Source organism: Lingula anatina, chromosome 5 (genome assembly GCF_051362555.1).
Source record: "Lingula anatina isolate TDL-2025a chromosome 5, LinAna3.0, whole genome shotgun sequence".
NCBI lineage: Eukaryota > Metazoa > Brachiopoda > Lingulata > Lingulida > Lingulidae > Lingula > Lingula anatina.
This window is the reverse complement of record NC_141771.1, coordinates 17,812,105-17,839,914: the sequence shown is the minus strand read 5'-3', so window position 1 is coordinate 17,839,914 and position 27,810 is coordinate 17,812,105. Positions and strand designations below refer to the sequence as shown.

Here is a 27,810-nt window from a genome sequence, read left to right as displayed (position 1 = left end):
GGTACAGAGATCAAATCCTTGGCACAAAATAATAAGAGACAAGTACAATGAAATTCAAATATTTAAAATCATAAATATTAAAGTCGTAACTGGTATGAAGCACAAAATTCTCATTACATATACTAATTGCCAAAATTTGCTCAGACAAAATTTTTAACATATAGTAACAAACTTCAAGATCAATAGCTCATATATGTCATACTTTAAAAGCATTTTTATGATATATGTTCATCTTAATGACCAGCATTGCACCAGTATTTTATTTATATATATATATATATATATATATATATATATATATATATATATATATATATATATGGAGTGAATGGGAAGAGATCAGCCAGCCATTTAGGTACATGAACAGATCTGAATAACATCACAGGTATCATCATTTTTATAGTTTTGATAAACTTTTCTATTAAAACAGATATTTTAATATCTAGATATTTTAATATTTAAAAATAAATAAAAGATATATGCAACTGTTATGCAGATATGTCCCTGTTAACCAAAATCAATCGTAAAAATGACCACAAATATTATATCTATTCATTTATAATAATAATTTTGTATTCTTAATGATGTATAATAAGTAGTTAACATTAACAGACAACAGGCAAGCCAAACATTATTCGTGCATTCATTGATAAGTTTTCATGAATAACTGAAAATGTAATATCTCGACAAAATTTGATGATCAAAAAATTTTAAAGTAATCACCTCATTACGACAGTGATTTAATAAGCGCATGTTTCCATTAAACTATCGTTCTGCATAGATCAAACTTCAAGGGAACTCTTGCTGAGTGCAGTCATACGGCATCTGGAAGCCTTTTCCCTTTGTACTGAGTGCAACTAAATACAAACTTAAGTAAATCACCCTCTGGCTTCTTGCGGAGGCATGCTATTCACCTGACTGCATTCAGCGAGAGTCCCCGACTTGACTTGGATCGATCTTTGTAGAATGATAGCTTCATTGGGAATTAGGTAATAACCCATGATCAAAATTAAAAAAAAAATTAATAAAAATAATTATAAAAATAAATAAATAAAAAATGCGGAAGCAACTTAGCTGGATCTGTAATTCATCCCAAGCCTACGACATATTTAACCCTCGACCTTTTCAGGTTCACAGGACAAATTTTACATTTCTAAACACACATTACAGTCTTCATTTTTTGATGGTTCAATACATCTACAACTTTGGTACATTTTGCAGTAACAGTAACTTTTTCTTGTCATACACTGAATAAAATTGCTGTGTGCGAGTGCGTGTATGCGTGTTCATGCGTGCATGCATGCAATCATGAGCTTTCTCCATACTAGTCGATAAATACTCTCCCCAGATACTGACTACTGTAATTACTTAAAGACAGTGAAAATAAAAGTTACTCATTGACTTTTTCTTCAACTATATTGAAACAAACTGAAGGCCATTTCTTCACTTGTACTGGCTCTAGTTGCCCTGGGTAGAGCAGCATAATCTTCTCCTTGGAGAGGGTGTAGCCTTTCCTACGTGAGCCTTGCTTGTATTCTAGTACAGGCCCAAAAGACTGCCCACAGGTGAAATTCACACACATTGACCTACCTAAAGCAAAATAAATCAGAATCGTTCACAAATAGTAACCCAATACATATGTACACCAATTGATAGTAATTAACAGGTCAATTAATCAAGCTTGCAAAGTTAAGAAAATAACTAAATGCTATCTAGTTATTTAAAAATTATTATATTCATTCTTAAAACTGGTATTTAATTCATCTGTTTAAAGATGATTCCATCAAAGGCATATAGTCTGTGTGAGACCATAATAATCCCATGTATAATAGAATAATAAAATGGAAAATTCAGTAATTTTCTTTTACCACCAAGATATACCCTATAATGATAAAGATACACTCAAATCGACTGATGAAAATACAGTCTACAAACCTACTCTAAGACTGGGTTCCCATACTTAGATCGATCCATCTGGATCAACCTAACTCCCTTGGGGTTCAAGCTAAATTGCTATCAGCTCAAGAGGCTTAAATGTATGTCACGCCTACAGAATTACCCCCTAACGTGACAGACGTTTAAGCCAGTTAGTTTGATTGCAATTTAGTGAGACTCCCCAGAGAGATAGATCGATCCAAGTATGTGTGGGAATGGTCCCTAAATGTCTACAAGTTCCTTTTTTTGCTGACACAACAAAAACTAAAAAGTCTCTCTCTCTCTCTTCAAGAGTGACTGCAATACTAGATTTTTTTTCACTCAAAAACTAAAAACAAGGCAGCAAAGCTGTCAAATGTACAGACAAAAAACAGGAAATAACTATGCACAAAATAGGCTACTATCAATTCTGATGCAAAAGTACATTATGTTAAACTGCAAATTCAACATCAAATTTTAATGATTGAATCTGACAAACTGCAATGATATGAGTTTATTTCCATTTTTGAAACTTTATTACACAATACACGATAACAAGTTTACCATCATTTTTACATAATCAACTTATAATGTTGTAAAGATGCAGGAAATGCCAAACAAACACTTTTACGTATCTTATTAATTAAATAATGAAACTGTTAACATGCCTAAGAAATGAATCTGAGGAAATGTGAAAAAACGTCATTTCTTTAAAATAATGGCCCGATTAAACTGATTTTTGAACTCAACCTGCGTTTTAGCAAGAATGACCACTCCTCTGAGTTTCATGACAATTGGCCTATCTGTTTTTCTCATATTGTATTTACTGTGTTGCATATATGCTGAAAAGTGAAGAAAAAAGCACAACTACTAAAACAGTGGCCCGATCATGCTGATTTTCGAACCTGACCTGCGTTATAATAAGATCGATTACTCCTGTGAGTTTCATGACAACAGGCCTATCAGTTTTCCTTGAAATGTGTTTACAGTGTTGCATATATGCTGAAAAGTTAAAAAACGGCATAACTTCCCTTAAAATGGCCCGATCATGCTGATTTTTGACCTTGACCTGCGTTTTATGAATATTCATCATCTCTGTAAATATTAAGCCAAAAAGTAAAACTGCCTTCCACTTATCATGTTTACAATGAAAGTGCACGGCGCCAGTGCCGGCGACAGTGATGGCGATACGTACGGACACATCTGTACATATTTACTGTACTGTTTGAGAACAGTAAGTGACATTGTTTTTCTTAAATGGTCATCATGGGAGCAGTGCCCAAAATAGGTTTTTATCAAATTTTGATGCAATATTACATAATGTTTAACAGCATAATGACCATCAATTTTAATAATAAAATATTAGTATCATGGATATTCAGAAAATGTTACTAGCAAAGGTCTTCAGGCCCATGGAACTTCAAAGTCACAACTTGAAAATGCCAAAACGTAAACAAGACAGCACTGTTCTGAAATGTTTTTTTTTCCATTGTTAACAATTTTTTTAACATAAAACAAAATTAACAGGTAACTGCCATCTTTATATGATCAACTAAGAAAATTGATGAGATGGGAAAAATATAAATACAATAGTGTTAAATGTCCAATTTCCTCCATTTTGAGATTCTGAACATAGTGAATGATTGAATCTGACAAACTACAATGATATGAGTTTATTTCCATTTTTGAAACTTTATTACACAGTACACGATAATAAGTTTACCATCATTTTTAAATAATCAACTAATAATGTTGTAAAGATGCAGGAAATGTCAACCAAACACTTTTACATGTCTTATTAGTTAAATAATGAGACTGTTAACATGCCTAAGAATTGAATCTGAGGAAATGTGAAATAAGACAGCACTGTTCTGACATGGGTTTATTTCCATTTTTAACAATTTTTTAAACATAAAACAAAATAAACAGTTTACTGCAATTTTTATATGATCAACTAAGAAAATTGATGAGATGGGGAAAATATCAATAGAATAGTGTTAAATGTCTAATCTCCTCCATTCTGAGATTCTGAACATAGTGAATGATTAAATCTGACAAACTGCAATGATATGAGTTTATTTCCATTTTTGACACTTTATTACACAATACACGATAACAAGTTTACCATCATTTTTACAAAATCAACTAACAATGTTGTAAAGATGCAGGAAATGTCAAACAAACACTTTTACGTATCTTATTAGTTCAATAATGAGACTGTTAACATGCCTAAGAGTTGAATCTGAGGAAATGTGAAAAAACAGCATAACTTATAAAATAATGCCCCTATTATGCTGATTTTCAAACTCAACCTGCATTTTAGTAAGATTGACCACACCTGTGAGTTTAATGACAATTGACCAATCTGTTTTTCTTACGTATATTGTGTTTACAGTGTTGCATATATGCTGAAAAATGAAAAAAAAAAACAGCATAACTACTAAAACAGTGGCCCGATCATGCTGATTTGCAAACTTGACCTGCGTTTTCATAAGACTGATTACTCCTGTGAGTTTCATGACAACAGGCCTAAAGGTTTTCCTTAAAATGTGTTTACAGGGTTGCATGTATGCTGAAAAAAGTAAAAAAACAGCATAACTTCCCTTAAAATGGCCCCATCATGCTGATTTTCGAACTTGACCTGCGTTTTATGAATATTCATCAGCTCTGTAAATATTAAGCCAAAAAGTAAAACTGCCCTCCACTTATCGTGTTTACAAGGAAAGTGCACGGCGCCGGCGACGGCATCGGCGACGACAGACGCAGGTGATGGCAATATGTACAGACACATCTGTGTCTGTACATAAAAAGGCAAAGGAAATCTCTGGGTCATACCATCAGAAAGGAAGGAATAGAAAAACTTGTTCTCTAAGGGAAAACTGAAGGAAGTAGAAGTAAAGTGTCTGTACATAAAAACTGGTGTATGGATAGAACATAAATTGTGAACTGTTCAGGACAGAATTAAACATGGTGATAAAGAGAAATGGCTTAAACTTTCCAAGAATTTGAGACTTTCACTGTGTAAAGGCCTAATGCTCAGTGTATGCTTTAATCAAGCAGATGCATGTAGAATATATATCGACTCACCAACTTGTGCATCTGTTCTAAAGTCTTTTCTTCTTATTTTTTCCTCTCTAATCTTCTTTGGAAAGTCTGGATCTACACATATATAGTGACTTCCCTTTTTAATGATAAAATTTCCTGCAATAAAAAAGTTAGGACAGTCATAATAATAATATTATTATTTTCATTTCTAAGCAGTACAAATAACTCCGATGAGGTATTTGGTTGTCATTTTTAAATTAAAATTTCTCTCTCTCTCTCTCTCTCTCTCTCTCTCTCTCTCTCTCTCTTCAAACCAACTCACCTCGACATAAAACAGCTTTGCATTCTTTACATAGAACTTGAACATATGTCCCATCATCCAGTTCTGACTGTCTTGCACTACTTTGGGCTTGTGCTTGAAGATGTCTGCCCCACAGTTCATCCTGAAATTAATGCAATTTGTACAAATGAGTGAAATGACAAAATGACTCGTAAGGACTTTTTAAAATCCAACCACCTTGCACTTTGGGTTTGTTTGAAGATATCTCAAAGTTCATTTTTAAATGCAATCTGTACAAATAAGGAAAATGGCAAAAGGAGTCCTACAGACTGCTTTTTAAACCCAACCTGCAGGAGTACTAGTACATGTACAACACTCAATAATGAAAATAATCAAAAAAAGGCAAAGGAAATCTCTTTGTCATACCAGCAGAAAGGAAGGAATAGAAAAACTTGTTCTCTAAGGGAAAACTGAAGGAAGAAGAAGTAAAGGAAGACATCATATATAGAACATCATATGCTGACAGCTAGCCTAATGCCATTGCAACAAAACAATGCCTGTCCAACAACGAGCTTATCCAATCGACTGAAAAGTGGAGGACCAAGATGGCACCAGGCCTTACACTTGAAGAAGACCCTTTGCTTTAAAAAAACAAGGCAGCAAAGTTGTCAAATGTACAGACAAAAAACAGAAAATAAAGATGCAAAAAAGGTCATTTTGTCAATTTTGATGCAATAATAAATAACGCACTGTCAGTCAACACTGAATTTTAATCTTGCACAACAGGTAACATGGTCAATAACAGGAGCGGACCCAGAGATATTTTCTGACAGTATTACAAAGTATCTATGTTGATCCATCCTCCATTTTGATGGTGTTCCAACAGAAAAAAATAGATACCAGTCAATATAAACTTAATAACCTGACTGTCTTCCGGAAGACCCAGAAGATGGTCTCAATCCACCCCTTCAATAAGATTACAGTTTCAGGACCATGAGAGTTCAAATTCACATTATGAAAGTCTCAATATTTGAAAAATGATGACAGTGCATAAAATAATATTACATAATGTTTAAAGACATAAAAAACAATATAACTGCTTATGTAGAAATACAGAAAATGTGCAGAGCCCCAGGCAGATGACAGCCTGCCTGGGGCTAAAAGTCACAAATGCAAGTGTTTGAGAAAAAATTATAAAGGAAAACAACAAAACTAGAAAAGCACTTTGAGAGTGCAGACCTCTGCCAAGGCAGCAATTGTTGATTATTATTGATAATTGATTGATTATTGATCCGGACCACCACCAAAAATTAATCATTGTCCTCTTTGGCCCACTTCCGACAGTTCCTGAAAATTTCTGCAAAATCAGTCCATAACTTTTTGTGTTATGTGGATGACAGACAAAGAGGGGTGAAAATATAACCTCCTTGGCAGAGCTTGAGGTAAATATAATTCCAATGAAGCTGCTATTCAAACTTTTAATCTTCCAGTTTGATATATATATATATATATATATATATATATATATATATATATATATATATATATATATATATATATATATAAAACTTATTTGCAATATTAAACAAAATTTACCTGCATAATTATCACTGCTTCCTTATTATTAATCTAGCAGAGAGCTTTACCTTTGGGAGTTTACAGGGAAATATCAACAAGTGTGCTTTACGTAATCTCATTTAATGGCCTATTAAAGCAAATGACTTTATAACTCTGAAATTAATCTAGTGATACCCAAGGGTAATTTACAGACTGACCCACTCAAAGGTCTTCAGGCCCATAAGTCACACCTTAAGAAAAGCACAAAACCATAATGCCCAAAATAGGAGACTACCAATCCTGATGCAATAATACATTATGTTTAACTGCACAGTCAACATCAACTTATGCACAACAGGTAACACAGACGAAAGTAAAAGCATAAGGCTTCAGGCCCATCAGAGTTCAAGTTTATACTTAGAAAGTGCCAGAATGAGAAAAATGAAAATTTCACAAAAAATGCATAAATACAATAAACATGATAATCCAATAGAGCTGGTTTTCTCATGAGCTGAAGGCCAATCCTAAAAATCGTACTTGTAAGTTTAAAATTATAATAAGTAGCACAGTTTTCTTTTCATAATGTTTGCAGTAGCAGTGCAAAAAGATTGTCAATTTTGATGTAACATTACATAATAAATTAGAAAATAATTATCACCAATTTTTGTTTATTGACTATAAATAGGATGGACATGTAGAAAATATGATTACCATTTGGCTTCATGTCCATGGGAGCTCCGAGTCCCACAATGAATATGCCAAAAAAGATAATGAATATAACACTAAAATGTATAACTTCCAGAAAAAGAAGCCAATTAGACTGCTTTTCTAACTCAGGCTGCATTTTAGTCCTGTGTTTCTTTTTTGAAAGTTTGACAGTCATAAGTAACACGGTTTTTCCATAATGGTCATCAAGGCAGCAGCACCAAAAATTGTGTTTTCTTCTATTTTGATGCAACATTACATAATGCTTAACAGCATAATGACCATCGATTTTTAATAATAAAATATAAGTGTCATGGATTTTCACAAAATGTGACTAGCACGGGTCTTCAAGCCCGTGGAGGTTCTAAGTCGCACCTTGGAAATGCCAATATGTGAAAAATTAAATTTTCACAAAAAACTGTTTAATTGCCAGAAAAATTTACCAAACAGACTGCATTGCCTACTGAAGCTGTATTTTAGACCCATGTTTCTTTCCTGTAAGTTTGAGAACAGTAATTGACATGATTTTTGTTAAATGGTCATCATGGGAGCAGTGCCCAAAATAGGGGTTTCTTCAAATTTTGATGCAACATTACATAATGTTTAACAGCATAATGACCATCAATTTTTAATTATAAAATATTAGTATCACGGATATTCAGGAAATGTGACAAGCAAAGGTCTTCAGGATCATGGAACTTCAAAGTCACACCTTGAAAATGCCAATAAGTGAAAAATTAAATTTTTACAAAAAACTGTTTAATTGCCAGAAAAATTTACCAAACAGACTGTATTGCCTACTGGAGCTGTATTTTAGTCCCATGTTTCTTTCCTGTAAGTTTGAGAACAGTAAGTGACATGATTTTCCTTAAATGGTCATCATGGGAGCAGTGCCCAAAATAGGGGTTTCTTCAAATTTTCATGCAATATTACATAATGTTTTACAGCATAATGACCATCAATTTTTAATTATAAAATATTAGTATCATGGTTATTCAGAAAATGTGACTAGCAAAAGCCTTCAGACCCATGGAACTTCAAAGTCACATATTGAAAATGCCAAAATGTAAACAATACAGCACTGTTCTGAAATGGGTTTATTTCCATTTTTAACACTTTTTTAACATAAAACAAAATAAACAGTTTACTGCCATTTTTATATGACCAATGAAGAAAATTGATGAGATGGGAAAAGTATCAATAGGACAGTTTTAAATGCCCAACTTCCTCCATTCTGAGATTCTGTACATAGTGGATGAATGCATCTGACAAACTGCAATGATATGAGTTTATTTCCATTTTTGACACTTTATTACACAATACATGATAACAAGTTTACCATCATTTTTACAAAATCAACTAACAATGTTGTAAAGATGCAGGAAATGCCAAACAAACACATTTACGTATCTTATTAGTTCAATAATGAGACTGTTAACATGCCTAAGAATTGAATGTGAGGAAATGTGAAAAAACAGCATTACCTTTTAAAATAATGGACTGATTATGCTGATTTTCAAACTCAACCTGCGTTTTAGTAAGATTGGCCCCTCCTGTGAGTATAATGACAATTGGCCAATCTGTTTTTCTTATATTGTGTTATCAGTGTTGCATATATACTGAAAAAAGTGAAAAAAAAAACAGCATAAATTCCCTATAAGTGACCCGATCGTGCTGATTTTCGAACTTGACCTGCGTATTATGAATATTTATCAGTTCTGTAAGTTTCAAGCCAAAGGGTAAAACAGCTCTTCATTTATTGTGTTATCAGTGTTGCAAAAATGCTGAAAAAAAGTGAAAAAATAGCCTTAATTCACTAAAAATGACCCAATCATGCTGATTTTCGAACTTGACCTGTGTATTATGAATATTCATCAGTTCTGTAGGTTTCAAGCCAAAAGGTCAAATGGTTTTCCATTTATGGTGTTATCGGTGCTGCATATATGCTGTAAAAAGAGAAAAAATAGCCTAAATTCACTAACAAGGCAGCAAAGCTGTCAAATGTACAGACGAAAAACAGAAAATAAAGATGCAAAAAAGGTCATTTTGTCAATTTTGATGCAATAATAAATAATGCTTATAATAGCACTGTCAGTCAACACTGAATTTTAATCTTGCACAACAGGTAACATGGTCAATAACAGGAGCAGACCCAGAGATATTTTCTGACAGTATTACAAAGTATCTATGTTGATCCATCCTCCATTTTGATGGGATTCCAACAGAAAAAAAATAGATACCAGTCAATAAAAACTTAATAACCTGACTGTCTTCCGGAAGACCCAGAAGATGGTCTCAATCCACCCCTTCAATAAGATTACAGTTTCAGGACCATGAGAGTTCAAATTCACATTATGAAAGTCTCAATATTTGAAAAATGATGACAGTGCATAAAATAATATTACATAATGTTTAAAGACATAAAAAACAATACAACTGCTTATGTAGAAATACAGAAAATGTGCAGAGCCCCAGGCAGATGAGAGTTAAAAGTCACAAATGCAAGTGTTTGAGAAAAAATTATAAAGGAAAACAACAAAACTAGAAAAGCACTTTGAGAGTGCAGACCTCTGCCAAGGCAGCAATTGTTGATTATTATTGATAATTGATTGATTATTGATCCGGACCACCACCAAAAATTAATCATTGTCCTCTTTGGCCCACTTCCGACAGTTCCTGAAAATTTCTGCAAAATCGGTCCATAACTTTTTGTGTTATGTGGATGACAGACAAACAGGGGTGAAAATATAACCCCCTTGGCAGAGCTTGAGGTAAATATAATTCCAATGAAGATGCTATTCAAACTTTTAATCTTCCAGTTTGATATATATATATATATATAAAACTTATTTGCAATATTAAACAAAATTTACCTGCATAATTATCACTGCTTCCTTATTATTAATCTAGCAGAGAGCTTTACCTTTGGGAGTTTACAGGGAAATATCAACAAGTGTGCTTTACGTAATCTCATTTAATGGCCTATTAAAGCAAATGACTTTATAACTCTGAAATTAATCTAGTGATACCCAAGTGTAATTTACAGACTGACCCACTCAAAGGTCTTCAGGCCCATAAGTCACACCTAAAGAAAAGCACAAAACCATAATGCCCAAAATAGGAGACTACCAATCCTGATGCAATAATACATTATGTCAACATCAACTTATGCACAACAGGTAACACAGACGAAAGTAAAAGCATAAGGCTTCAGGCCCATCAGAGTTCAAGTTTATACTTAGAAAGTGCCAGAATGAGAAAAATGAAAATTTCACAAAAAATGCATAAATACAATAAACATGATAATCCAATAGAGCTGGTTTTCTCATGAGCTGAAGGCCAATCCTAAAAATCGTACTTGTAAGTTTAAAATTATAATAAGTAGCACAGTTTTCTTTTCATAATGTTTGCAGTAGCAGTGCAAAAAGATTGTCAATTTTGATGTAACATTACATAATAAATTAGAGAATAATTATCATCAATTTTTGTTTATTGACTATAAATAGGATGGACATGTAGAAAATATGATTACCATTTGGCTTCATGTCCATGGGAGCTCCGAGTCCCACAATGAATATGCCAAAAAAGATAATGAATATAACACTAAAATGTATAGCTTCCAGAAAAAGAAGCCAATTAGACTGCTTTTCTAACTCAGGCTGCATTTTAGTCCTGTGTTTCTTTTTTGAAAGTTTGACAGTTATAAGTAACACGGTTTTTCCATAATGGTCATCAAGGCAGCAGCACCAAAAATTGTTTTCTTCTATTTTGATGCAACATTACATAATGCTTAACAGCATAATGACCATCGATTTTTAATAATAAAATATAAGTGTCATGGATTTTCACAAAATGTGACTAGCACGGGTCTTCAAGCCCGTGGAGGTTCTAAGTCACACCTTGGAAATGCCAATATGTGAAAAATTAAATTTTCACAAAAAACTGTTTAATTGCCAGAAAAATTTACCAAACAGACTGCATTGCCTACTGAAGCTGTATTTTAGACCCACGTTTCTTTCCTGTAAGTTTGAGAACAGTAATTGACATGATTTTTGTTAAATGGTCATCATGGGAGCAGTGCCCAAAATAGGGGTTTCTTCAAATTTTGATGCAACATTACATAATGTTTAACAGCATAATGACCATCAATTTTTAATAATAAAATATTAGTATCATGGATATTCAGGAAATGTGACAAGCAAAGGTCTTCAGGATCATGGAACTTCAAAGTCACACCTTGAAAATGCCAATAAGTGAAAAATTAAATTTTCACAAAAAACTGTTTAATTGCCAGAAAAATTTACCAAACAGACTGCATTGCCTACTGGAGCTGTATTTTAGTCCCATGTTTCTTTCCTGTAAGTTTGAGAACAGTAAGTGACATGATTTTCCTTAAATGGTCATCATGGGAGCAGTGCCCAAAATAGGGGTTTCTTCAAATTTTCATGCAATATTACATAATGTTTTACTGCATAATGACCATCAATTTTTAATTATAAAATATTAGTATCATGGTTATTCAGAAAATGTGACTAGCAAAAGCCTTCAGGCCCATGGAACTTCAAAGTCACATATTGAAAATGCCAAAATGTAAACAATACAGCACTGTTCTGAAATGGGTTTATTTCCATTTTTAACACTTTTTAAACATAAAACAACATAAACAGTTTACTGCCATTTTTATATGACCAATGAAGAAAATTGATGAGATGGGAAAAGTATCAATAGAACAGTTTTAAATGTCCAACTTCCTCCATTCTGAGATTCTGAACATAGTGGATGAATACATCTGACAAACTGCAATGATATGAGTTTATTTCCATTTTTGACACTTTATTACACAATACATGATAACAAGTTTACCATCATTTTTACAAAATCAACTAACAATGTTGTAAAGATGCAGGAAATGCCAAACAAACAAATTTACGTATCTTATTAGTTCAATAATGAGACTGTTAACATGCCTAAGAATTGAATGTGAGGAAATGTGAAAAAACAGCATTACCTTTTAAAATAATGGACTGATTACGCTGATTTTCAAACTCAACCTGCATTTTAGTAAGATTGGCCCCTCCTGTGAGTATAATGACAATTGGCCAATCTGTTTTTCTTATATTGTGTTATCAGTGTTGCATATATACTGAAAAAAGTGAAAAAAAAAACAGCATAAATTCCCTATAAGTGACCCGATCGTGCTGATTTTCGAACTTGACCTGCGTATTATGAATATTTATCAGTTCTGTAAGTTTCAAGCCAAAGGGTAAAACAGCTCTTCATTTATTGTGTTATCAGTGTTGCAAAAATGCTGAAAAAAAGTGAAAAAATAGCCTAAATTCACTAAAAATGACCCAATCATGCTGATTTTCGAACTTGACCTGCGTATTATGAATATTCATCAGTTCTGTAGGTTTCAAGCCAAAAGGTCAAATGGTTTTCCATTTATGGTGTTATCCGTGCTGCATATATGCTGAAAAAAGAGAAAAAATAGCCTAAATTCACTAAAAATGACCCAATCACGCTGATTTTCGAACTTGACCTGCGTATTATGTATATTCATCAGTTCTGTAAGTTTCAAGCCAAAAGGTAAAATGGTTTTCCACTTATTGTGTTATCGGTGCTGCATATATGCTGAAAAAAGTGAAAAAACAGCATAAATTCCCTATAAGTGACCCGATCATGCTGATTTTCGAACTCGACCTGCGTATTATGAATATTCATCAGTTCTGTAAGTTTCAAGCCAAAAGGTACAATGGTTTTCCACTTATCGTGTTATCGGTGCTGCATATATGTTGAAAAAAGTGAAAAAACAGCATAAATTCCCTAAGAGTGACCCGATCAAGCTGATTTTCGAACTTGACCTGCGTATTATGAATATTCATCAGTTCTGCAAGTTTCAAATCAAAAGGCAAAATGGTTTTCCACTTATCGTGTTATCGGTAAAAGTGCACGGCGACGGCGACGGCGACGACGGCGACGACAGACGCAGATGATGGCTATATGTACAGACATCTGTGTCTGTACATAAAAACAGCTTAAATTCCCTATAAGTGACCCGATCCTGCTGATTTTCGAACTCGACCTGCGTATTATGAATATTTATCAGTTCTGTAAGTTTCAAGCCAAAAGGTAAAATGGTTTTCCACTTATCGTGTTATCGGTGCTGCATATATGCTGAAAAAAGAGAAAAAATAGCCTTAATTCACTAAAAATGACCCAATCACGCTGATTTTCGAACTTGACCTGCGTATTATGTATATTCATCAGTTCTGTAAGTTTCAAGCCAAAAGGTAAAATGGTTTTCCACTTATCGTGTTATCGGTGCTGCATATATGCTGAAAAAAGTGAAAAAACAGCATAAATTCCCTATAAGTGACCCGATCATGCTGATTTTCGAACTCGACCTGCGTATTTTGAATATTCATCAGTTCTGTAAGTTTCAAACAAAAAGAAAAAACAGTTTTCCACTAATCGTGTTATCGGTAAAAGTGCACGGCGACGGCGACGACGGTAACGACGGCGACGACAGACGCAGATGACGGCTATATGTACAGACACATCTGTGTCTGTACATAAAAATGACCCAATCACGCTGATTTTCAAACTTGACCTGCGTATTATGTATATTCATCAGTTCTGTAAGTTTCAAGCCAAAAGGTAAAATGGTTTTCCACTTATCGTGTTATCGGTGCTGCATATATGCTGTAAAAAGTGAAAAAACAGCATAAATTCCCTATAAGTGACCCGATCATGCTGATTTTCAAACTCGACCTGCGTATTATGAATATTCATCAGTACTGTAAGTTTCAAGCCAAAAGGTACAATGGTTTTCCACTTATCGTGTTATCGGTGCTGCATATATGTTGAAAAAAGTGAAAAAACAGCATAAATTCCCTAAGAGTGACCCGATCAAGCTGATTTTCGAACTTGACCTGCGTATTATGAATATTCATCAGTTCTGCAAGTTTCAAATCAAAAGGCAAAATGGTTTTCCACTTATCGTGTTATCGGTAAAAGTGCACGGCGACGGCGACGGCGACGGCGACAGCGACGACGGCGACGACAGACGCAGATGATGGCTATATGTACAGACATCTGTGTCTGTACATAAAAACAGCTTAAATTCCCTATAAGTGACCCGATCGTGCTGATTTTCGAACTCGACCTGCGTATTATGAATATTTATCAGTTCTGTAAGTTTCAAGCCAAAAGGTAAAATGGTTTTCCACTTATCGTGTTATCGGTGCTGCATATATGCTGAAAAAAGAGAAAAAATAGCCTTAATTCACTAAAAATGACCCAATCACGCTGATTTTCGAACTTGACCTGCGTATTATGTATATTCATCAGTTCTGTAAGTTTCAAGCCAAAAGGTAAAATGGTTTTCCACTTATCGTGTTATCGGTGCTGCATATATGCTGAAAAAAGTGAAAAAACAGCATAAATTCCCTATAAGTGACCCGATCATGCTGATTTTCGAACTCGACCTGCGTATTATGAATATTCATCAGTTCTGTAAGTTTCAAACAAAAAGAAAACACAGTTTTCCACTAATCGTGTTATCGGTAAAAGTGCACGGCGACGGCGACGACGGCAACGACGGCGACGACAGACGCAGATGACGGCTATATGTACAGACACATCTGTGTCTGTACATAAAAATGACCCAATCACGCTGATTTTCAAACTTGACCTGCGTATTATGTATATTCATCAGTTCTGTAAGTTTCAAGCCAAAAGGTAAAATGGTTTTCCACTTATCGTGTTATTGGTGCTGCATATATGCTGTAAAAAGTGAAAAAACAGCATAAATTCCCTATAAGTGACCCGATCATGCTGATTTTCAAACTCGACCTGCGTATTATGAATATTCATCAGTACTGTAAGTTTCAAGCCAAAAGGTACAATGGTTTTCCACTTATCGTGTTATCGGTGCTGCATATATGTTGAAAAAAGTGAAAAAACAGCATAAATTCCCTAAGAGTGACCCGATTATGCTGATTTTCGAACTTGACCTGCGTATTATGAATATTCATCAGTTCTGCAAGTTTCAAATCAAAAGGCAAAATGGTTTTCCACTTATCGTGTTATCGGTAAAAGTGCACGGCGACGGCGACGACGGCGACGACAGACGCAGATGATGGCTATATGTACAGACACATCTGTGTCTGTACATAAAAAAATAGCCTAAATTCACTAAAAATGACCCAATCACGCTGATTTTCGAACTTGACCTGCGTATTAAGTATATTCATCAGTTCTGTAAGTTTCAAGCCAAAAAGTAAAATGGTTTTCCACTTATCGTGTTATCGGTGCTGCATATATGCTGAAAAAAGTGAAAAAACAGCATAAATTCCCTATAAGTGACCTGATCATGCTGATTTTCGAACTTGACCTGCGTATTATGAATATTCATCAGTTCTGCAAGTTTCAAATCAAAAGGCAAAATGGTTTTCCACTTATCGTGTTATCGGTAAAAGTGCACGGCGACGGCGACGACGGCGACGACAGACGCAGATGATGGCTATATGTACAGACACATCTGTGTCTGTACATAAAAAAATAGCCTAAATTCACTAAAAATGACCCAATCACGCTGATTTTCGAACTTGACCTGCGTATTAAGTATATTCATCAGTTCTGTAAGTTTCAAGCCAAAAAGTAAAATGGTTTTCCACTTATCGTGTTATCGGTGCTGCATATATGCTGAAAAAAGTGAAAAAACAGCATAAATTCCCTATAAGTGACCTGATCATGCTGATTTTCGAACTTGACCTGCGTATTATGAATATTTATCAGTTCTGTAAATTTCAAACAAAAAGAAAAAACAGTTTTCCACTTATTGTGTTATCAGTAAAAGTGCACGGCGACGGCGCCGACAGCAACGACGGCAACGGCGACGACAGACACAGATGACGGCTATATGTACAGACACATCTGTGTCTGTACATAAAAATTAAATTTTCACAAAAAACTGTTTAATTGCCAGAAAAATTTACCAAACAGACTGCATTGCCTACTGAAGCTGTATTTTAGACCCATGTTTCTTTCCTGTAAGTTTGAGAACAGTAATTGACATGATTTTTGTTAAATGGTCATCATGGGAGCAGTGCCCAAATTAGGGGTTTCTTCAAATTTTGATGCAACATTACATAATGTTTAACAGCATAATGACCATCAATTTTTAATTATAAAATATTAGTATCACAGATATTCAGGAAATGTGACAAGCAAAGGTCTTCAGGATCATGGAACTTCAAAGTCACACCTTGAAAATGCCAATAAGTGAAAAATTAAATTCTTACAAAAAACTGTTTAATTGCCAGAAAAATTTACCAAACAGACTGCATTGCCTACTGGAGCTGTATTTTAGTCCCATGTTTCTTTCCTGTAAGTTTGAGAACAGTAAGTGACATGATTTTCCTTAAATGGTCATCATGGGAGCAGTGCCCAAAATAGGGGTTTCTTCAAATTTTCATGCAATATTACATAATGTTTTACAGCATAATGACCATCAATTTTTAATTATAAAATATTAGTATCATGGTTATTCAGAAAATGTGACTAGCAAAGCCTTCAGACCCATGGAACTTCAAAGTCACATATTGAAAATGCCAAAATGTAAACAATACAGCACTGTTCTGAAATGGGTTTATTTCCATTTTTAACACTTTTTAAACATAAAACAAAATAAACAGTTTACTGCCATTTTTATATGACCAATGAAGAAAATTGATGAGATGGGAAAAGTATCAATAGAACAGTTTTAAATGCCCAACTTCCTCCATTCTGAGATTCTGAACAAAGTGGATGAATGCATCTGACAAACTGCAATGATATGAGTTTATTTCCATTTTTGACACTTTATTACACAATACATGATAACAAGTTTACCATCATTTTTACAAAATCAACTAACAATGTTGTAAAGATGCAGGAAATGCCAAACAAACACATTTATGTATCTTATTAGTTCAATAATGAGACTGTTAACATGCCTAAGAATTGAATGTGAGGAAATGTGAAAAAACAGCATTACCTTTTAAAATAATGGACTGATTATGCTGATTTTCAAACTCAACCTGCGTTTTAGTAAGATTGGCCCCTCCTGTGAGTATAATGACAATTGGCCAATCTGTTTTTCTTATATTGTGTTATCAGTGTTGCAAAAATGCTGACCCAATCATGCTGATTTTCGAACTTGACCTGCGTATTATGAATATTCATCAGTTCTGTAGGTTTCAAGCCAAAAGGTCAAATGGTTTTCCATTTATGGTGTTATCCGTGCTGCATATATGCTGAAAAAAGAGAAAAAATAGCCTAAATTCACTAAAAATGACCCAATCGTGCTGATTTTCGAACTTGACCTGCGTATTATGTATATTCATCAGTTCTGTAAGTTTCAAGCCAAAAAGTAAAATGGTTTTCCACTTATCGTGTTATCGGTGCTGCATATATGCTGAAAAAAGTGAAAAAACAGCATAAATTCCTTATAAGTGACCCGATCATGCTGATTTTCGAACTCGACCTGCGTATTATGAATATTCATCAGTACTGTAAGTTTCAAGCCAAAAGGTACAATGGTTTTCCACTTATTGTGTTATCGGTGCTGCATATATGTTGAAAAAAGTGAAAAAACAGCATAAATTCCCTAAGAGTGACCCGATCATGCTGATTTTCGAACTTGACCTGCGTATTATGAATATTCATCAGTTCTGCAAGTTTCAAATCAAAAGGCAAAATGGTTTTCCACTTATCGTGTTATCGGTAAAAGTGCACGGCGACGGCGACGGCGACGACGACAGACGCAGATGATGGCTATATGTACAGACACATCTGTGTCTGTACATAAAAAGGAGAAATGCAGACCCCACCAGAAGCCACCGACACTGACACAAGTGGGAATGTACTAGAGAGTCTCCGAGCTTATCATATCAATGTCCGGGACCAAGACTGCTTCCATTTTTTTTTTAATTCTTGCAAGAAGTGGCTAAAGCCTGAGAAAACGCGATTATTTCACAACAGGTGAATTATTAGGAGGAGACAAAAATGATATTAATATAATGATTGTTAAAACCTTTGGTGATCATCATATAAACACATCAAACAATACAGGCAAATGATACTATATCTATAATTATCTTTAATTGTCCTACCTGTTTCTCCTTAATATTTCTCCTCACTTCCTCAGGGTCCAGTTTGTCAAAGTCTTTCAGTGCCTCCAACATGGCATGCTCCTTGTTCATGTTCTTAAACTCTCTGTCAGCATTGATAGAACCATCTGGCACAATGAGATAACACTCGCTCTCCTTGGCCCTTGCACGACCTTTCGATTGAACCGTGCCAATCTCGTTGCTAACAAAGTTGTACCGAATCATCAAGTTGCATTTTGGGATATCTAAACCCTCCTGTGCGACATCTGTGGCAACAAGAAGGTTTATTCCATCAGGTTTAGCCAGACCTGTTGAAATAAATGCATTTTACTACATTAAAGGAAAATTTGATAAATGCAATATAAATCCATAATATCACACACACATACACAATAATGATCATAGTAGCTGTTATCATTATTGTGCATAAATGCTGCCATCAGAATTTAATACTCTAGAAATTATATAATTATATGACTGACAGGTGGCGTGGTAAGTTGGGATTTACATTATTTTAATTAACATTACATTAAATTTTTATAATATAAATTATTATATTATTACTTACATTGGACTACATTTAGATTATTTTTGGTGACATCAATTTATATTATCTATCTGTTAGAAAATTATCACACAGTATTACTCATCCTTATGTAAGAGGTACGTGGTATACTTTATGTACCTTTCAGTAAAAATTTGACTGTTTACAATCTTAGACTTTATCCCTCTAAGCAAGCCTATGTACACTACCCTAGGTTCTAGATTCAGGTATTGCCAGCTCGATCTTGATTTCATATATAACCCATGTCGCAATACCAGGCTCTAGTGCACAGCGACCATGTTAGGCACCCGTCAATCAAATAGAATGGCTCCGCAGTGAATCTGCAGTTGAATGTCATCAGACCAAAATGAAACGTAAAACAGATTTAATTCTGCTTTATTTAATTTTATTTGCTGTATTTAAGATATTTAAAGTGAGAAATAAATAATATGTTTCTTAAAGAAAAAGGTATATCCAATGTTTTTGTATTTTTTGCTTATCAAAGAACATTTAGTCCTGAGATACAATACACGTGCTTGCCGTGTGCCAAGTTTGACAGCTACACCCGATACCACTATAAGGGCTGTGCAATGGCTACACCAAAATCAATTTTTAAAGCAGAATGTTGCTTGTATTGTGGCACTGACCTTCGACTGCAAGATATTTTCAATTCAAACTTCTAAATCCGCGTCAGACACTTTGATTCTTGTCTCGTCTGCACGAGATTATGTCAGCGCAAGGCGGGAAAGGCAGCTCCAGGCGGCCAAACCTGTGACGTACGAGACTTATGACTTCCAAATATGGATCCAGGCGGACACAGCTGTGACGTGTGACTTCCAAATATGGAAGCGCCCCAGGCAAAATTTTGAAGAAGAACGCCCTCAGGTTGTCACTGTTCGTCAGAGCTAGTGAAAGTGACTCCAAGGTATATTAAATATTAAACAAACTAACTTTCACGTTGCTCTGACACTCAGGGTAATGTACACAGGCCTGCAGCCATTTTTTTTGGGAGGGGGGGGGGTTAAACCCTGTACTTGCCAGGAAAAGGTCCCCGCTAGGTAAAATTTTATCTAGGTACACTAAGGTTTCATGGTATAAGGCCCACCTTTTCAGAAAAAGAATCTCACTTTTGAAATTGCTGGCTACGGGGCTGGTGCATTTGCAGGACATCTTAATTATAAAGTTTCAACTTGGTGGGAAAAAATAGAAAAAAAAGGGGACCTTTTTTGAAGGCCTTGATCACTTTCTGCTGCTGGACATCGGTCATACTGGTGTCTCCGCTCTGCCCCGTCATCCTCCCCACACGCACCAATCTCGGGTCAACATTCTCCTCAATGCACCTCTCAAGGGCAGAGCAACCTTCTCTGGTTCTAATTAGGACGATTCCTGTAACACGAAAGATGCAGAATTAAAATATGTATTACAGGAGATTATATTAATTTTATGTTCATACTCGCTCATGTTTCAGATTCTGATGCTTTTGGGGATCTTAGAATTTAAACAATAAACTTAGAGCAACTTTGTTAAAAAACAAATATATAAATATTTGCACCAATTGTTTTGAATTGTGTATCAGAGACACCTTTGGATAAGATGACCTAGGTCTGTTTAAAATGAAAAAAGGAACAAAAAATAAACCTAAAATAATAAAGTTTAAATTATCAAACCATAACACACCCCTAGATTCTGGATTTTTTTCAAACTGTTCAGTTAGCAGCCTGTACAACTCTTCCAGCATTTTATTTGATGTTGGAGACTCTGCCTCACAATGGGATTGCAGTCTTCTATACTGGCTCATAAACCTTCCCTTTAACTTTGTTTCTACCTCAGGTGACTGTGAAAAAATAATTCCTTTCATTAATACATGACCAAATATGTTTAATATAAAAAACCAGTGCTCTTTTTTAAGATTATGAGTTTGTTGGTAAATCAATCTCAATATTGCTTACTAATATATATTATTTCAGAATCTATATATTTCATAAATTTCACCTACCTCCTATAACCTCATATCCCAATAATTAAAAAATAATAATACTGCCATTAACTTTTGACAGTTGACTTATCAGAAATTTCAGATTACATTTTGATACATCAGGATGTACAAAATAAAATTTTCGAGTAAACACTAAACGCAATCCAAGCCAAGATTTTGAACGCAATCTTAGTGCATGAATCGCTTCTTTTTTAACTTACCCAAGGACAATTAAAACATTTAAAATATGTATTAACAGATAAATGGCCTTAATCAAGGTGGCAAAAAAAAAAAAAAAAAAAAAAAATATATATATATATATATATATATATATATATTCTGTTCTTGCCAACCTCAGTAGTCAATCATCTTGACACAGTTTGAAAATAATGCATGTTCTTGAGTCAGGTCCTGCACCAAAGTCTCCTTAAAGCACAGGTTTTGATCTTTTGTTTTTTTTTTCAATATTTCGTTTTTTGCAGAGTTATGGCAAATGTCAGAAAAGGAAGATTAAAGGTTGGTAACTTGGGGGGGGGGGGGGGGGGGGACATGTTGTTTACCCTGGAAAAATTCATTTAAGGATGTAGATAACATGGGTAGCTATCTTCTAAACCGGCCAAGATATACCAACATGTTACATATCAATAGAAAGCTTTTTTCAACTGCTCTTCATTTCATATCCTTATTTTAATATGTAATCATTACGTAATGAGATATAATGCTTAATAGGTGTGCTCAACATGATCTTTACACCTTAAAAACTAGAAGTCCACTACAAATGGACATGTGTAGACAGCTTGACTCATGAGCCCTCATAGGGATCAACAAGAATGCGCCTCAAATTAGCGATATGTGTTAAATTAGCAGAGATATCAAAATAAACTTGGTTTCCAGTTCAACGAGACCCCCTAGCCTAACTAAAGCATGCCTAAGTTGAAAACGGAGCTGATGTTATGAAATCCCAGACACATACTTTCAGACAAACCTTAGATCTAACGAATGAATACCAGCTTTCATCGGTTGAGAGTTCTAATTAATTTTGACACTGGTCTAAATCGTTCTCTTGAAGCCATAAACTGAAGCGGAGAAATCAGCCTTTTAGTGCTCCCCGGAGATTCCAACGTTATATAATCAGTGAGCTGCATTGGCAAGCTGAGAAATTTAGTTATTTATACTGGTTCAGCCCTCTACTCACTGCCTATGTAACTGTCACTATGTCTTTCATCCATTTTCAACATTATTATTGAACATTTTCAACCGGAGGCCCTCTCCATGCATTGACAGCAGCCACCATGTTAGTCGTGACGTCAGCCTTCTTCACCACGTGACACCTAGGGGGAGTGCCTTTGTCCATATACGTCTCATCTATATGTCTGCTTTTTAAAGCTTTAATAGATCGTCAGAATTAAGTTCACTGATAAATTCAAAATGAAAAGTATTGTTTGGCAAGTGAAAGCGCGACGTTACTCACAGAATGTGACAGGCTTAGCAGCAATCTAGTATGGGAAATATACAGCTGCACAGTGGAGCTGCCAATCAAACACATATATGGACAAGTGTGACCTACTTTAAAACTCAGACACGCTACCACAGGGGTAAATCAGCAATAAGGCTAAAATTACGGGTTTATTTGTAAACTTCCATTATTTTAAGATAGGCTGATATGTAGTTGATATTTCATCTATGTAATACTGACAAATTCAGAAAAACATCCAAATTTTGACAATTTACTGTTAATTACTACCTTAATATGAGTGTATGGTGGAAAAATCTTGGCTTCGAAGGCTTCAAGTTTCACTTACCTTACTGTGAATACTGCGGTCATCATTTTCCAGTATCTTTTTTCTTAGGAATTCCAGGGCATCTTTTCCTCTCAGGTCATCGTACAGCATAAGAGCAGAATTCAGATCTCTCAGAAATCGACAAGTTATGACTGTATTACGCATTTCAGGTGTATGAAGCGCTTGGCACTCGGCTTCGTTTTTATTTTCAATGACCCAATTTTCGTACCCCTGACTGCCCTTATCAAACTTCTTGGACAACTCCATGGGAAAGCTGACTTCCTTTTCACTTGCTTCCATCATTTGTTTTACCATTAAGATGAAGGGATCATCAGACGAACGAGGCTGTACCAGTTTGATCTGATCTGTTTTGGGTTTGGGGTTAATGCAAAGCAGCTCTCTTTCATTCACTGGGTTCCTCACATGACTGATGGTGAAGCAGTCTAAATTGGCGCAGACCCGATAATAATGCTGCAGAGGATCGTTCCCCTTTCCAGTGCCCAGCGAGGCTGAAAGCCCAATAATCTGAGGAAGGCACTCTGTAGACTCCCCTCTTTGCTCTCGATTCTTTTTCTCCGTCATGTACAACCTCATTATCATGTTGTATGGGTGATCCAAATCTGTGTGATGACACTCGTCCATTATCATTAGGTCGAAATCGGTGATTTTCACATCTCCTTCTTTGATATCATTGACAAGAATCTGTGCTGTAAGCATCATAATGTCATAGTTTAACAAACATGTCTTCAAATTGTCCGAAGTCTGACTTATGGCACCAACTATTTTATCCTGGGGCGGGAAAATGGTTTGAAAGGCATCTTTTTGCTGCTGGATTAGATTTCGAATACAAACGATGAAAACTGCTTTGAATTTCTGGCCATTTTTCAGCACCTGGCTTCTTCTGATGCGAGAGATATACGCTGCAGTCAGGGTCTTGCCACTTCCAGTGGGGGCACAGATGATGGTATTTGTACCTTTTATGGCCTCGTTGGCCAACTCGCGCTGATATTTACGCAAAGAAAATTTCTTCTTTGTTGGGACACCATCTTGGACAAGATGCTCCAGAGGGACAGACGCCTGTCTGATTATGCCTTCATTTCTTTCTGTCATTTCACCTGCTGCCTCTACCACTGGTTCACTACCAATGAACACTGCTTGAGCTAAAAGATAAAAATTAAGATCAATGACAGAATTATGATACTAGATCCTAATTACAAGGTATAATTGCTATGACAGTAATATATATTTTATTTAATAGAAATGATTTTCATCACAAAATTTATAAAAACAAATATAATAATTAGGAACAGCATATACAATTTTAAGCACGTGAATGGAGGTGCAAACTCATCTCATATTTGAAAGATACACATGCATCTAACCAAAAGCAATACCCTTAAATAATTGCAATTACAAATTCTAAACCAGAAGTATATTTTATTTAAAATATGCGTTTTTATCAATATAATAATTCCTATGAAACATTCATAAAACACTAGAATTATTTTTTAAAAGATGAAATGAAAAACAAAGAAAGTCCTAGAATGGTTTAATTGAGCTAAGCCAGGGCATATCATACCCCGTTCACACTGCAGTCATTTAACCGGTTAAATAGCGAATTAGGTCAAGATTCGAATTATTGCGGTAGTCTGAACGCATGAGGATTTTTGTAAACCGGTTTCCAAAAATCCTACTAGCGAGCTGGATTCTCTCCAGCGATTCGGTTACTTTACCGGAAGGGCCACCTGTTTAGATCGCACTGCGCATGCACTAGCAAATCTCGCGGGAAAGAAAAGCAACATGCCAGGTCAGTGGACCCACACTCTCCATCGAAACCCAGCTATTCTCCTTCTTGTATCCGTCAAATTCTTCCAGATCTTACTTAAATCTCCCTTTTGACGACTTTTGGGTTAAATTTGATGTTCCAAAAACAAATTACACGAGAAAAAAAACTGAGTGCGAGAAGAGCAATGATTGGCGCTATATTTTTGTTTTCATGGATTCTGCGCATGCGCAATTCTTCAAACCGGAACCTCCACCTGAATTTTCAGTGCACGATTCGGTTTCCCTTTGCTGTGTGTGGCCAGAAAATCGAATCGGATTTTTCAACCGTAATTCGCATTGCAAAAATTCGGATATTTCAGATTGTAGTGTGAACGGGGTATGATAAATCAGGAGAGTCAGGTACCTATTTAATAAGTATTTATTTCAAGAAAAGAAAAAAACATTGCTGTGTTGTGCATGCAGCACCAATATAAGACTTATAATAGGATAAACAATTAATATACCGATTAAAAGTTCAGAGTCAAGCCTTTCAGATATTCAAATTTTTCATACGTGCAGCTTGTTTTAATTTGCATCTGGAATTCAGCAGCTCTTGATTGAAGTTCATGCATCAGTCACAAATACCTTACAAATCAGTCTATTCAGTGTGGAGTATGTCACATGCTCTTTCACGTCCCAAAGTACATGTACTAGTAGGCACGCTATCCGATTGACTGAATGCGCATTTAAATTTGGGATTAGTGCTGTAAACTTAAATCAAACTTGTCATTGAATGTCGGAGTGCAATAAGCATGCACATACTAGTATAGCAATTTGTAAATGAAGACATGCATTAAACCTAATGCTCAGTATAATCCCATATATTCAGTACATATTCAATCACTTACAGAAATATTTACAAAGTCAGTTTATATAACCGTGTGTCTCATATTTACCTGTAGAAGCACCACATGAAGAATCTTCCTCTAAGTCTTCGCTATCACCATACACTGGCTTGCGTGCAGTTTGTGAACTCAGACTATCAAGAGAAGCTGGAAGTTGGGGTCTTTCAAAGTTGCCAACGCCATCAGACGAGTTAACAACTTTAACAGCTGTCTGCTCACACTGAGGGCCAGAACTGGGGGCATTTCCATCGAAGCCAACTCGCTGTTTTGGAAATGTCTCTTTACTCTCAACATGGTTAGAGAAAGTAAGGCTTGTGTTCCCATTTAAAGGGCTAAGGGGGCTTGCACCAATGTTACGAGTTCCTGGCTGACTGCCAGTTGTTCCTTGGACATCTAAAAGAGGAGATTGTCCACCTGTGCTACCTATTACTGGTTGATTGGCATTTGATAAGCCTGGAGATGACTCTGAATGGAGCAAATGATATCTGTTTGATGGCTTGGCACTTTTCTGAAGCTGAGAATCAGACGATGCTGTATGTAGTGGGAGAGCCTCTTTTTTAGCAGTCTCTTCTCCAGGGCTTTCCACTTGCTGCAAAAGTATTTAATAATATTAATTATTCTGTTATTTTTCCATACTGTGACACAAACTTTAAAACAGCAGAAACTGAAGTTATAATGAGTGGACCTTTTCAACAGCATAAATTATCAGTCTTTCGAAAACATAGTTTTGAAATCATTAATTAAAAACTATTAAAAACTGTTTCTATTAAGCATCTGCTGTGGTACAAATGTATTACAGAATAGAACTATAGGCTAGGCCACATTTCATATTTGTTGCAATCACTCAATAAGAATGTTCTCATTTTAAGAATTAACAACTCAAAAAAAAAGGTTTCTGTTAAATTCACAATTCTCCGCATTGAAAAAAATTAAAGGCACCACTATTTCCCCTCTTGTTTGATGACAAAAATTACTATAAATGTTAGTTGCCTGACTGTAGAAATCACTTTTGTTGGGCAAGTAAAGACAACAGGTACAATGTGTATGTCAAACCCAGACAATAAAAAACCACAGATCTACAGTTAAGGGCTGGCTCTGCAAAGGTATATATATATATATATAGGACCTAGTAATATTACTGGTACATGTATGCACTAATACTGTAGCATGTCAGAAAATTAACAATATACATTTTCCTGCTTTATTGATGAGAGAAATGGCTTAAGTCTTGATATTTTTTCTACTTTACTAATGATTAAGATGGCTTGTTAAATGCTATTAAAACCAGTACTAATATCACTCACCTCTGGATATCTCGCGTCCTTGTCAGGTGCTTGCAATTCAGGGTTCCGCGCTATTAATTGAAAATTATATGCTTAAATTATCAACACCTGATTTTTATCTCTTTTTATGTCTGTGAGTTGTGTCAGGACAGTTCAATACATATGTTAACTGAAGGAATAGAAAATATACATATAACGGTACTAGGGGAGAATCAAACTGTACAAAATAATAATAATAATAATAAATAAATAATTGAATAAAAAATAAAAATTAATTAATTAAAAAAGCCACATCTGTCGAGTAAATCATGTCTAAGCACTCTGATTTAGTTTTTTTTTTATATGCATATTTGCTAATATGTAATTTATAGTACATGTTTATATAAAATTACCAACTAGTGTTACTACATTAATGCATTTGGTCAAATTTTTGAAAGTGAAAGTAGACCAAGAATTCAATAAATTACCACGATCCTCTTCATATTCTTCAATGACTTTTACCAAATCAAGTCGATCGATGTGTTCCATAATTTCCTTGAGAAAACCAACGTCATTAGGTTCAATAAGGTTCCTTTTTTTCATGGCATTCCAAAGCTTCTGAGGGTTTGAAATCTCCTCCAATTCGCCGGCAGGTATTTCATCCTGCAGTGCCAATTTTATAAAATCAAAGTCTGCTGTCTGCAGTTCTTTGCATACACGAATACGCAATTTCGCATATGGTTTTAATCTGATTTTTGATTCAGCCATAATTCTGAAATAACGAAAATAGCGACGACCCTACATCACTTGATTGTTTCTTGGTGTGAAGTTTTCCCTGACAAATTTTCCAGGTTCTAAATTTAGTAACTTTGGAAATAGGTCAAGAATAGTCTTGCAGTGCCCAGTTGATAAAATATTAACAAAT

General features: G+C 35.0%; 1 protein-coding gene across 1 annotated transcript; it reads right to left on the bottom strand.

Moving 5' to 3' along the window:
- Positions 1 to 379: 379 nt before the first annotated feature.
- LOC106166008 (ATP-dependent RNA helicase DHX58) lies at positions 380 to 27,752 on the bottom strand. Its single transcript, XM_087012722.1, has 10 exons — positions 27,374 to 27,752; positions 26,928 to 26,977; positions 25,675 to 26,212; positions 22,976 to 24,114; positions 20,876 to 21,032; positions 20,420 to 20,584; positions 18,658 to 18,962; positions 5,282 to 5,402; positions 5,002 to 5,115; positions 380 to 1,590 (listed from the first exon to the last, which is right to left on the bottom strand). The coding sequence occupies exons 1-10, from the start codon at positions 27,651 to 27,653 to the stop codon at positions 1,391 to 1,393; spliced, it is 3,069 nt and encodes a 1,022-aa protein (XP_086868848.1). The 5' UTR covers positions 27,654 to 27,752; the 3' UTR covers positions 380 to 1,390.
- Between the last annotated feature and the right edge of the window lie 58 nt (positions 27,753 to 27,810).

Excerpts from the sequence above, each read along its gene's own strand:
- LOC106166008 (XM_087012722.1), bottom strand. The coding sequence starts at position 27,653 with ATGGCTGAATCAAAAATCAGATTAAAACCATATGCGAAATTGCGTATT. Across the intron at positions 26,213-26,927 it reads AGGACGCGAGATATCCAGAG|CAAGTGGAAAGCCCTGGAGA; the intron begins GTGAGTGATATT and ends ATACTTTTGCAG. Across the intron at positions 18,963-20,419 it reads GATCAAGGCCTTCAAAAAAG|GTCTGGCTAAACCTGATGGA; the intron begins GTCCCCTTTTTT and ends TTATTTCAACAG.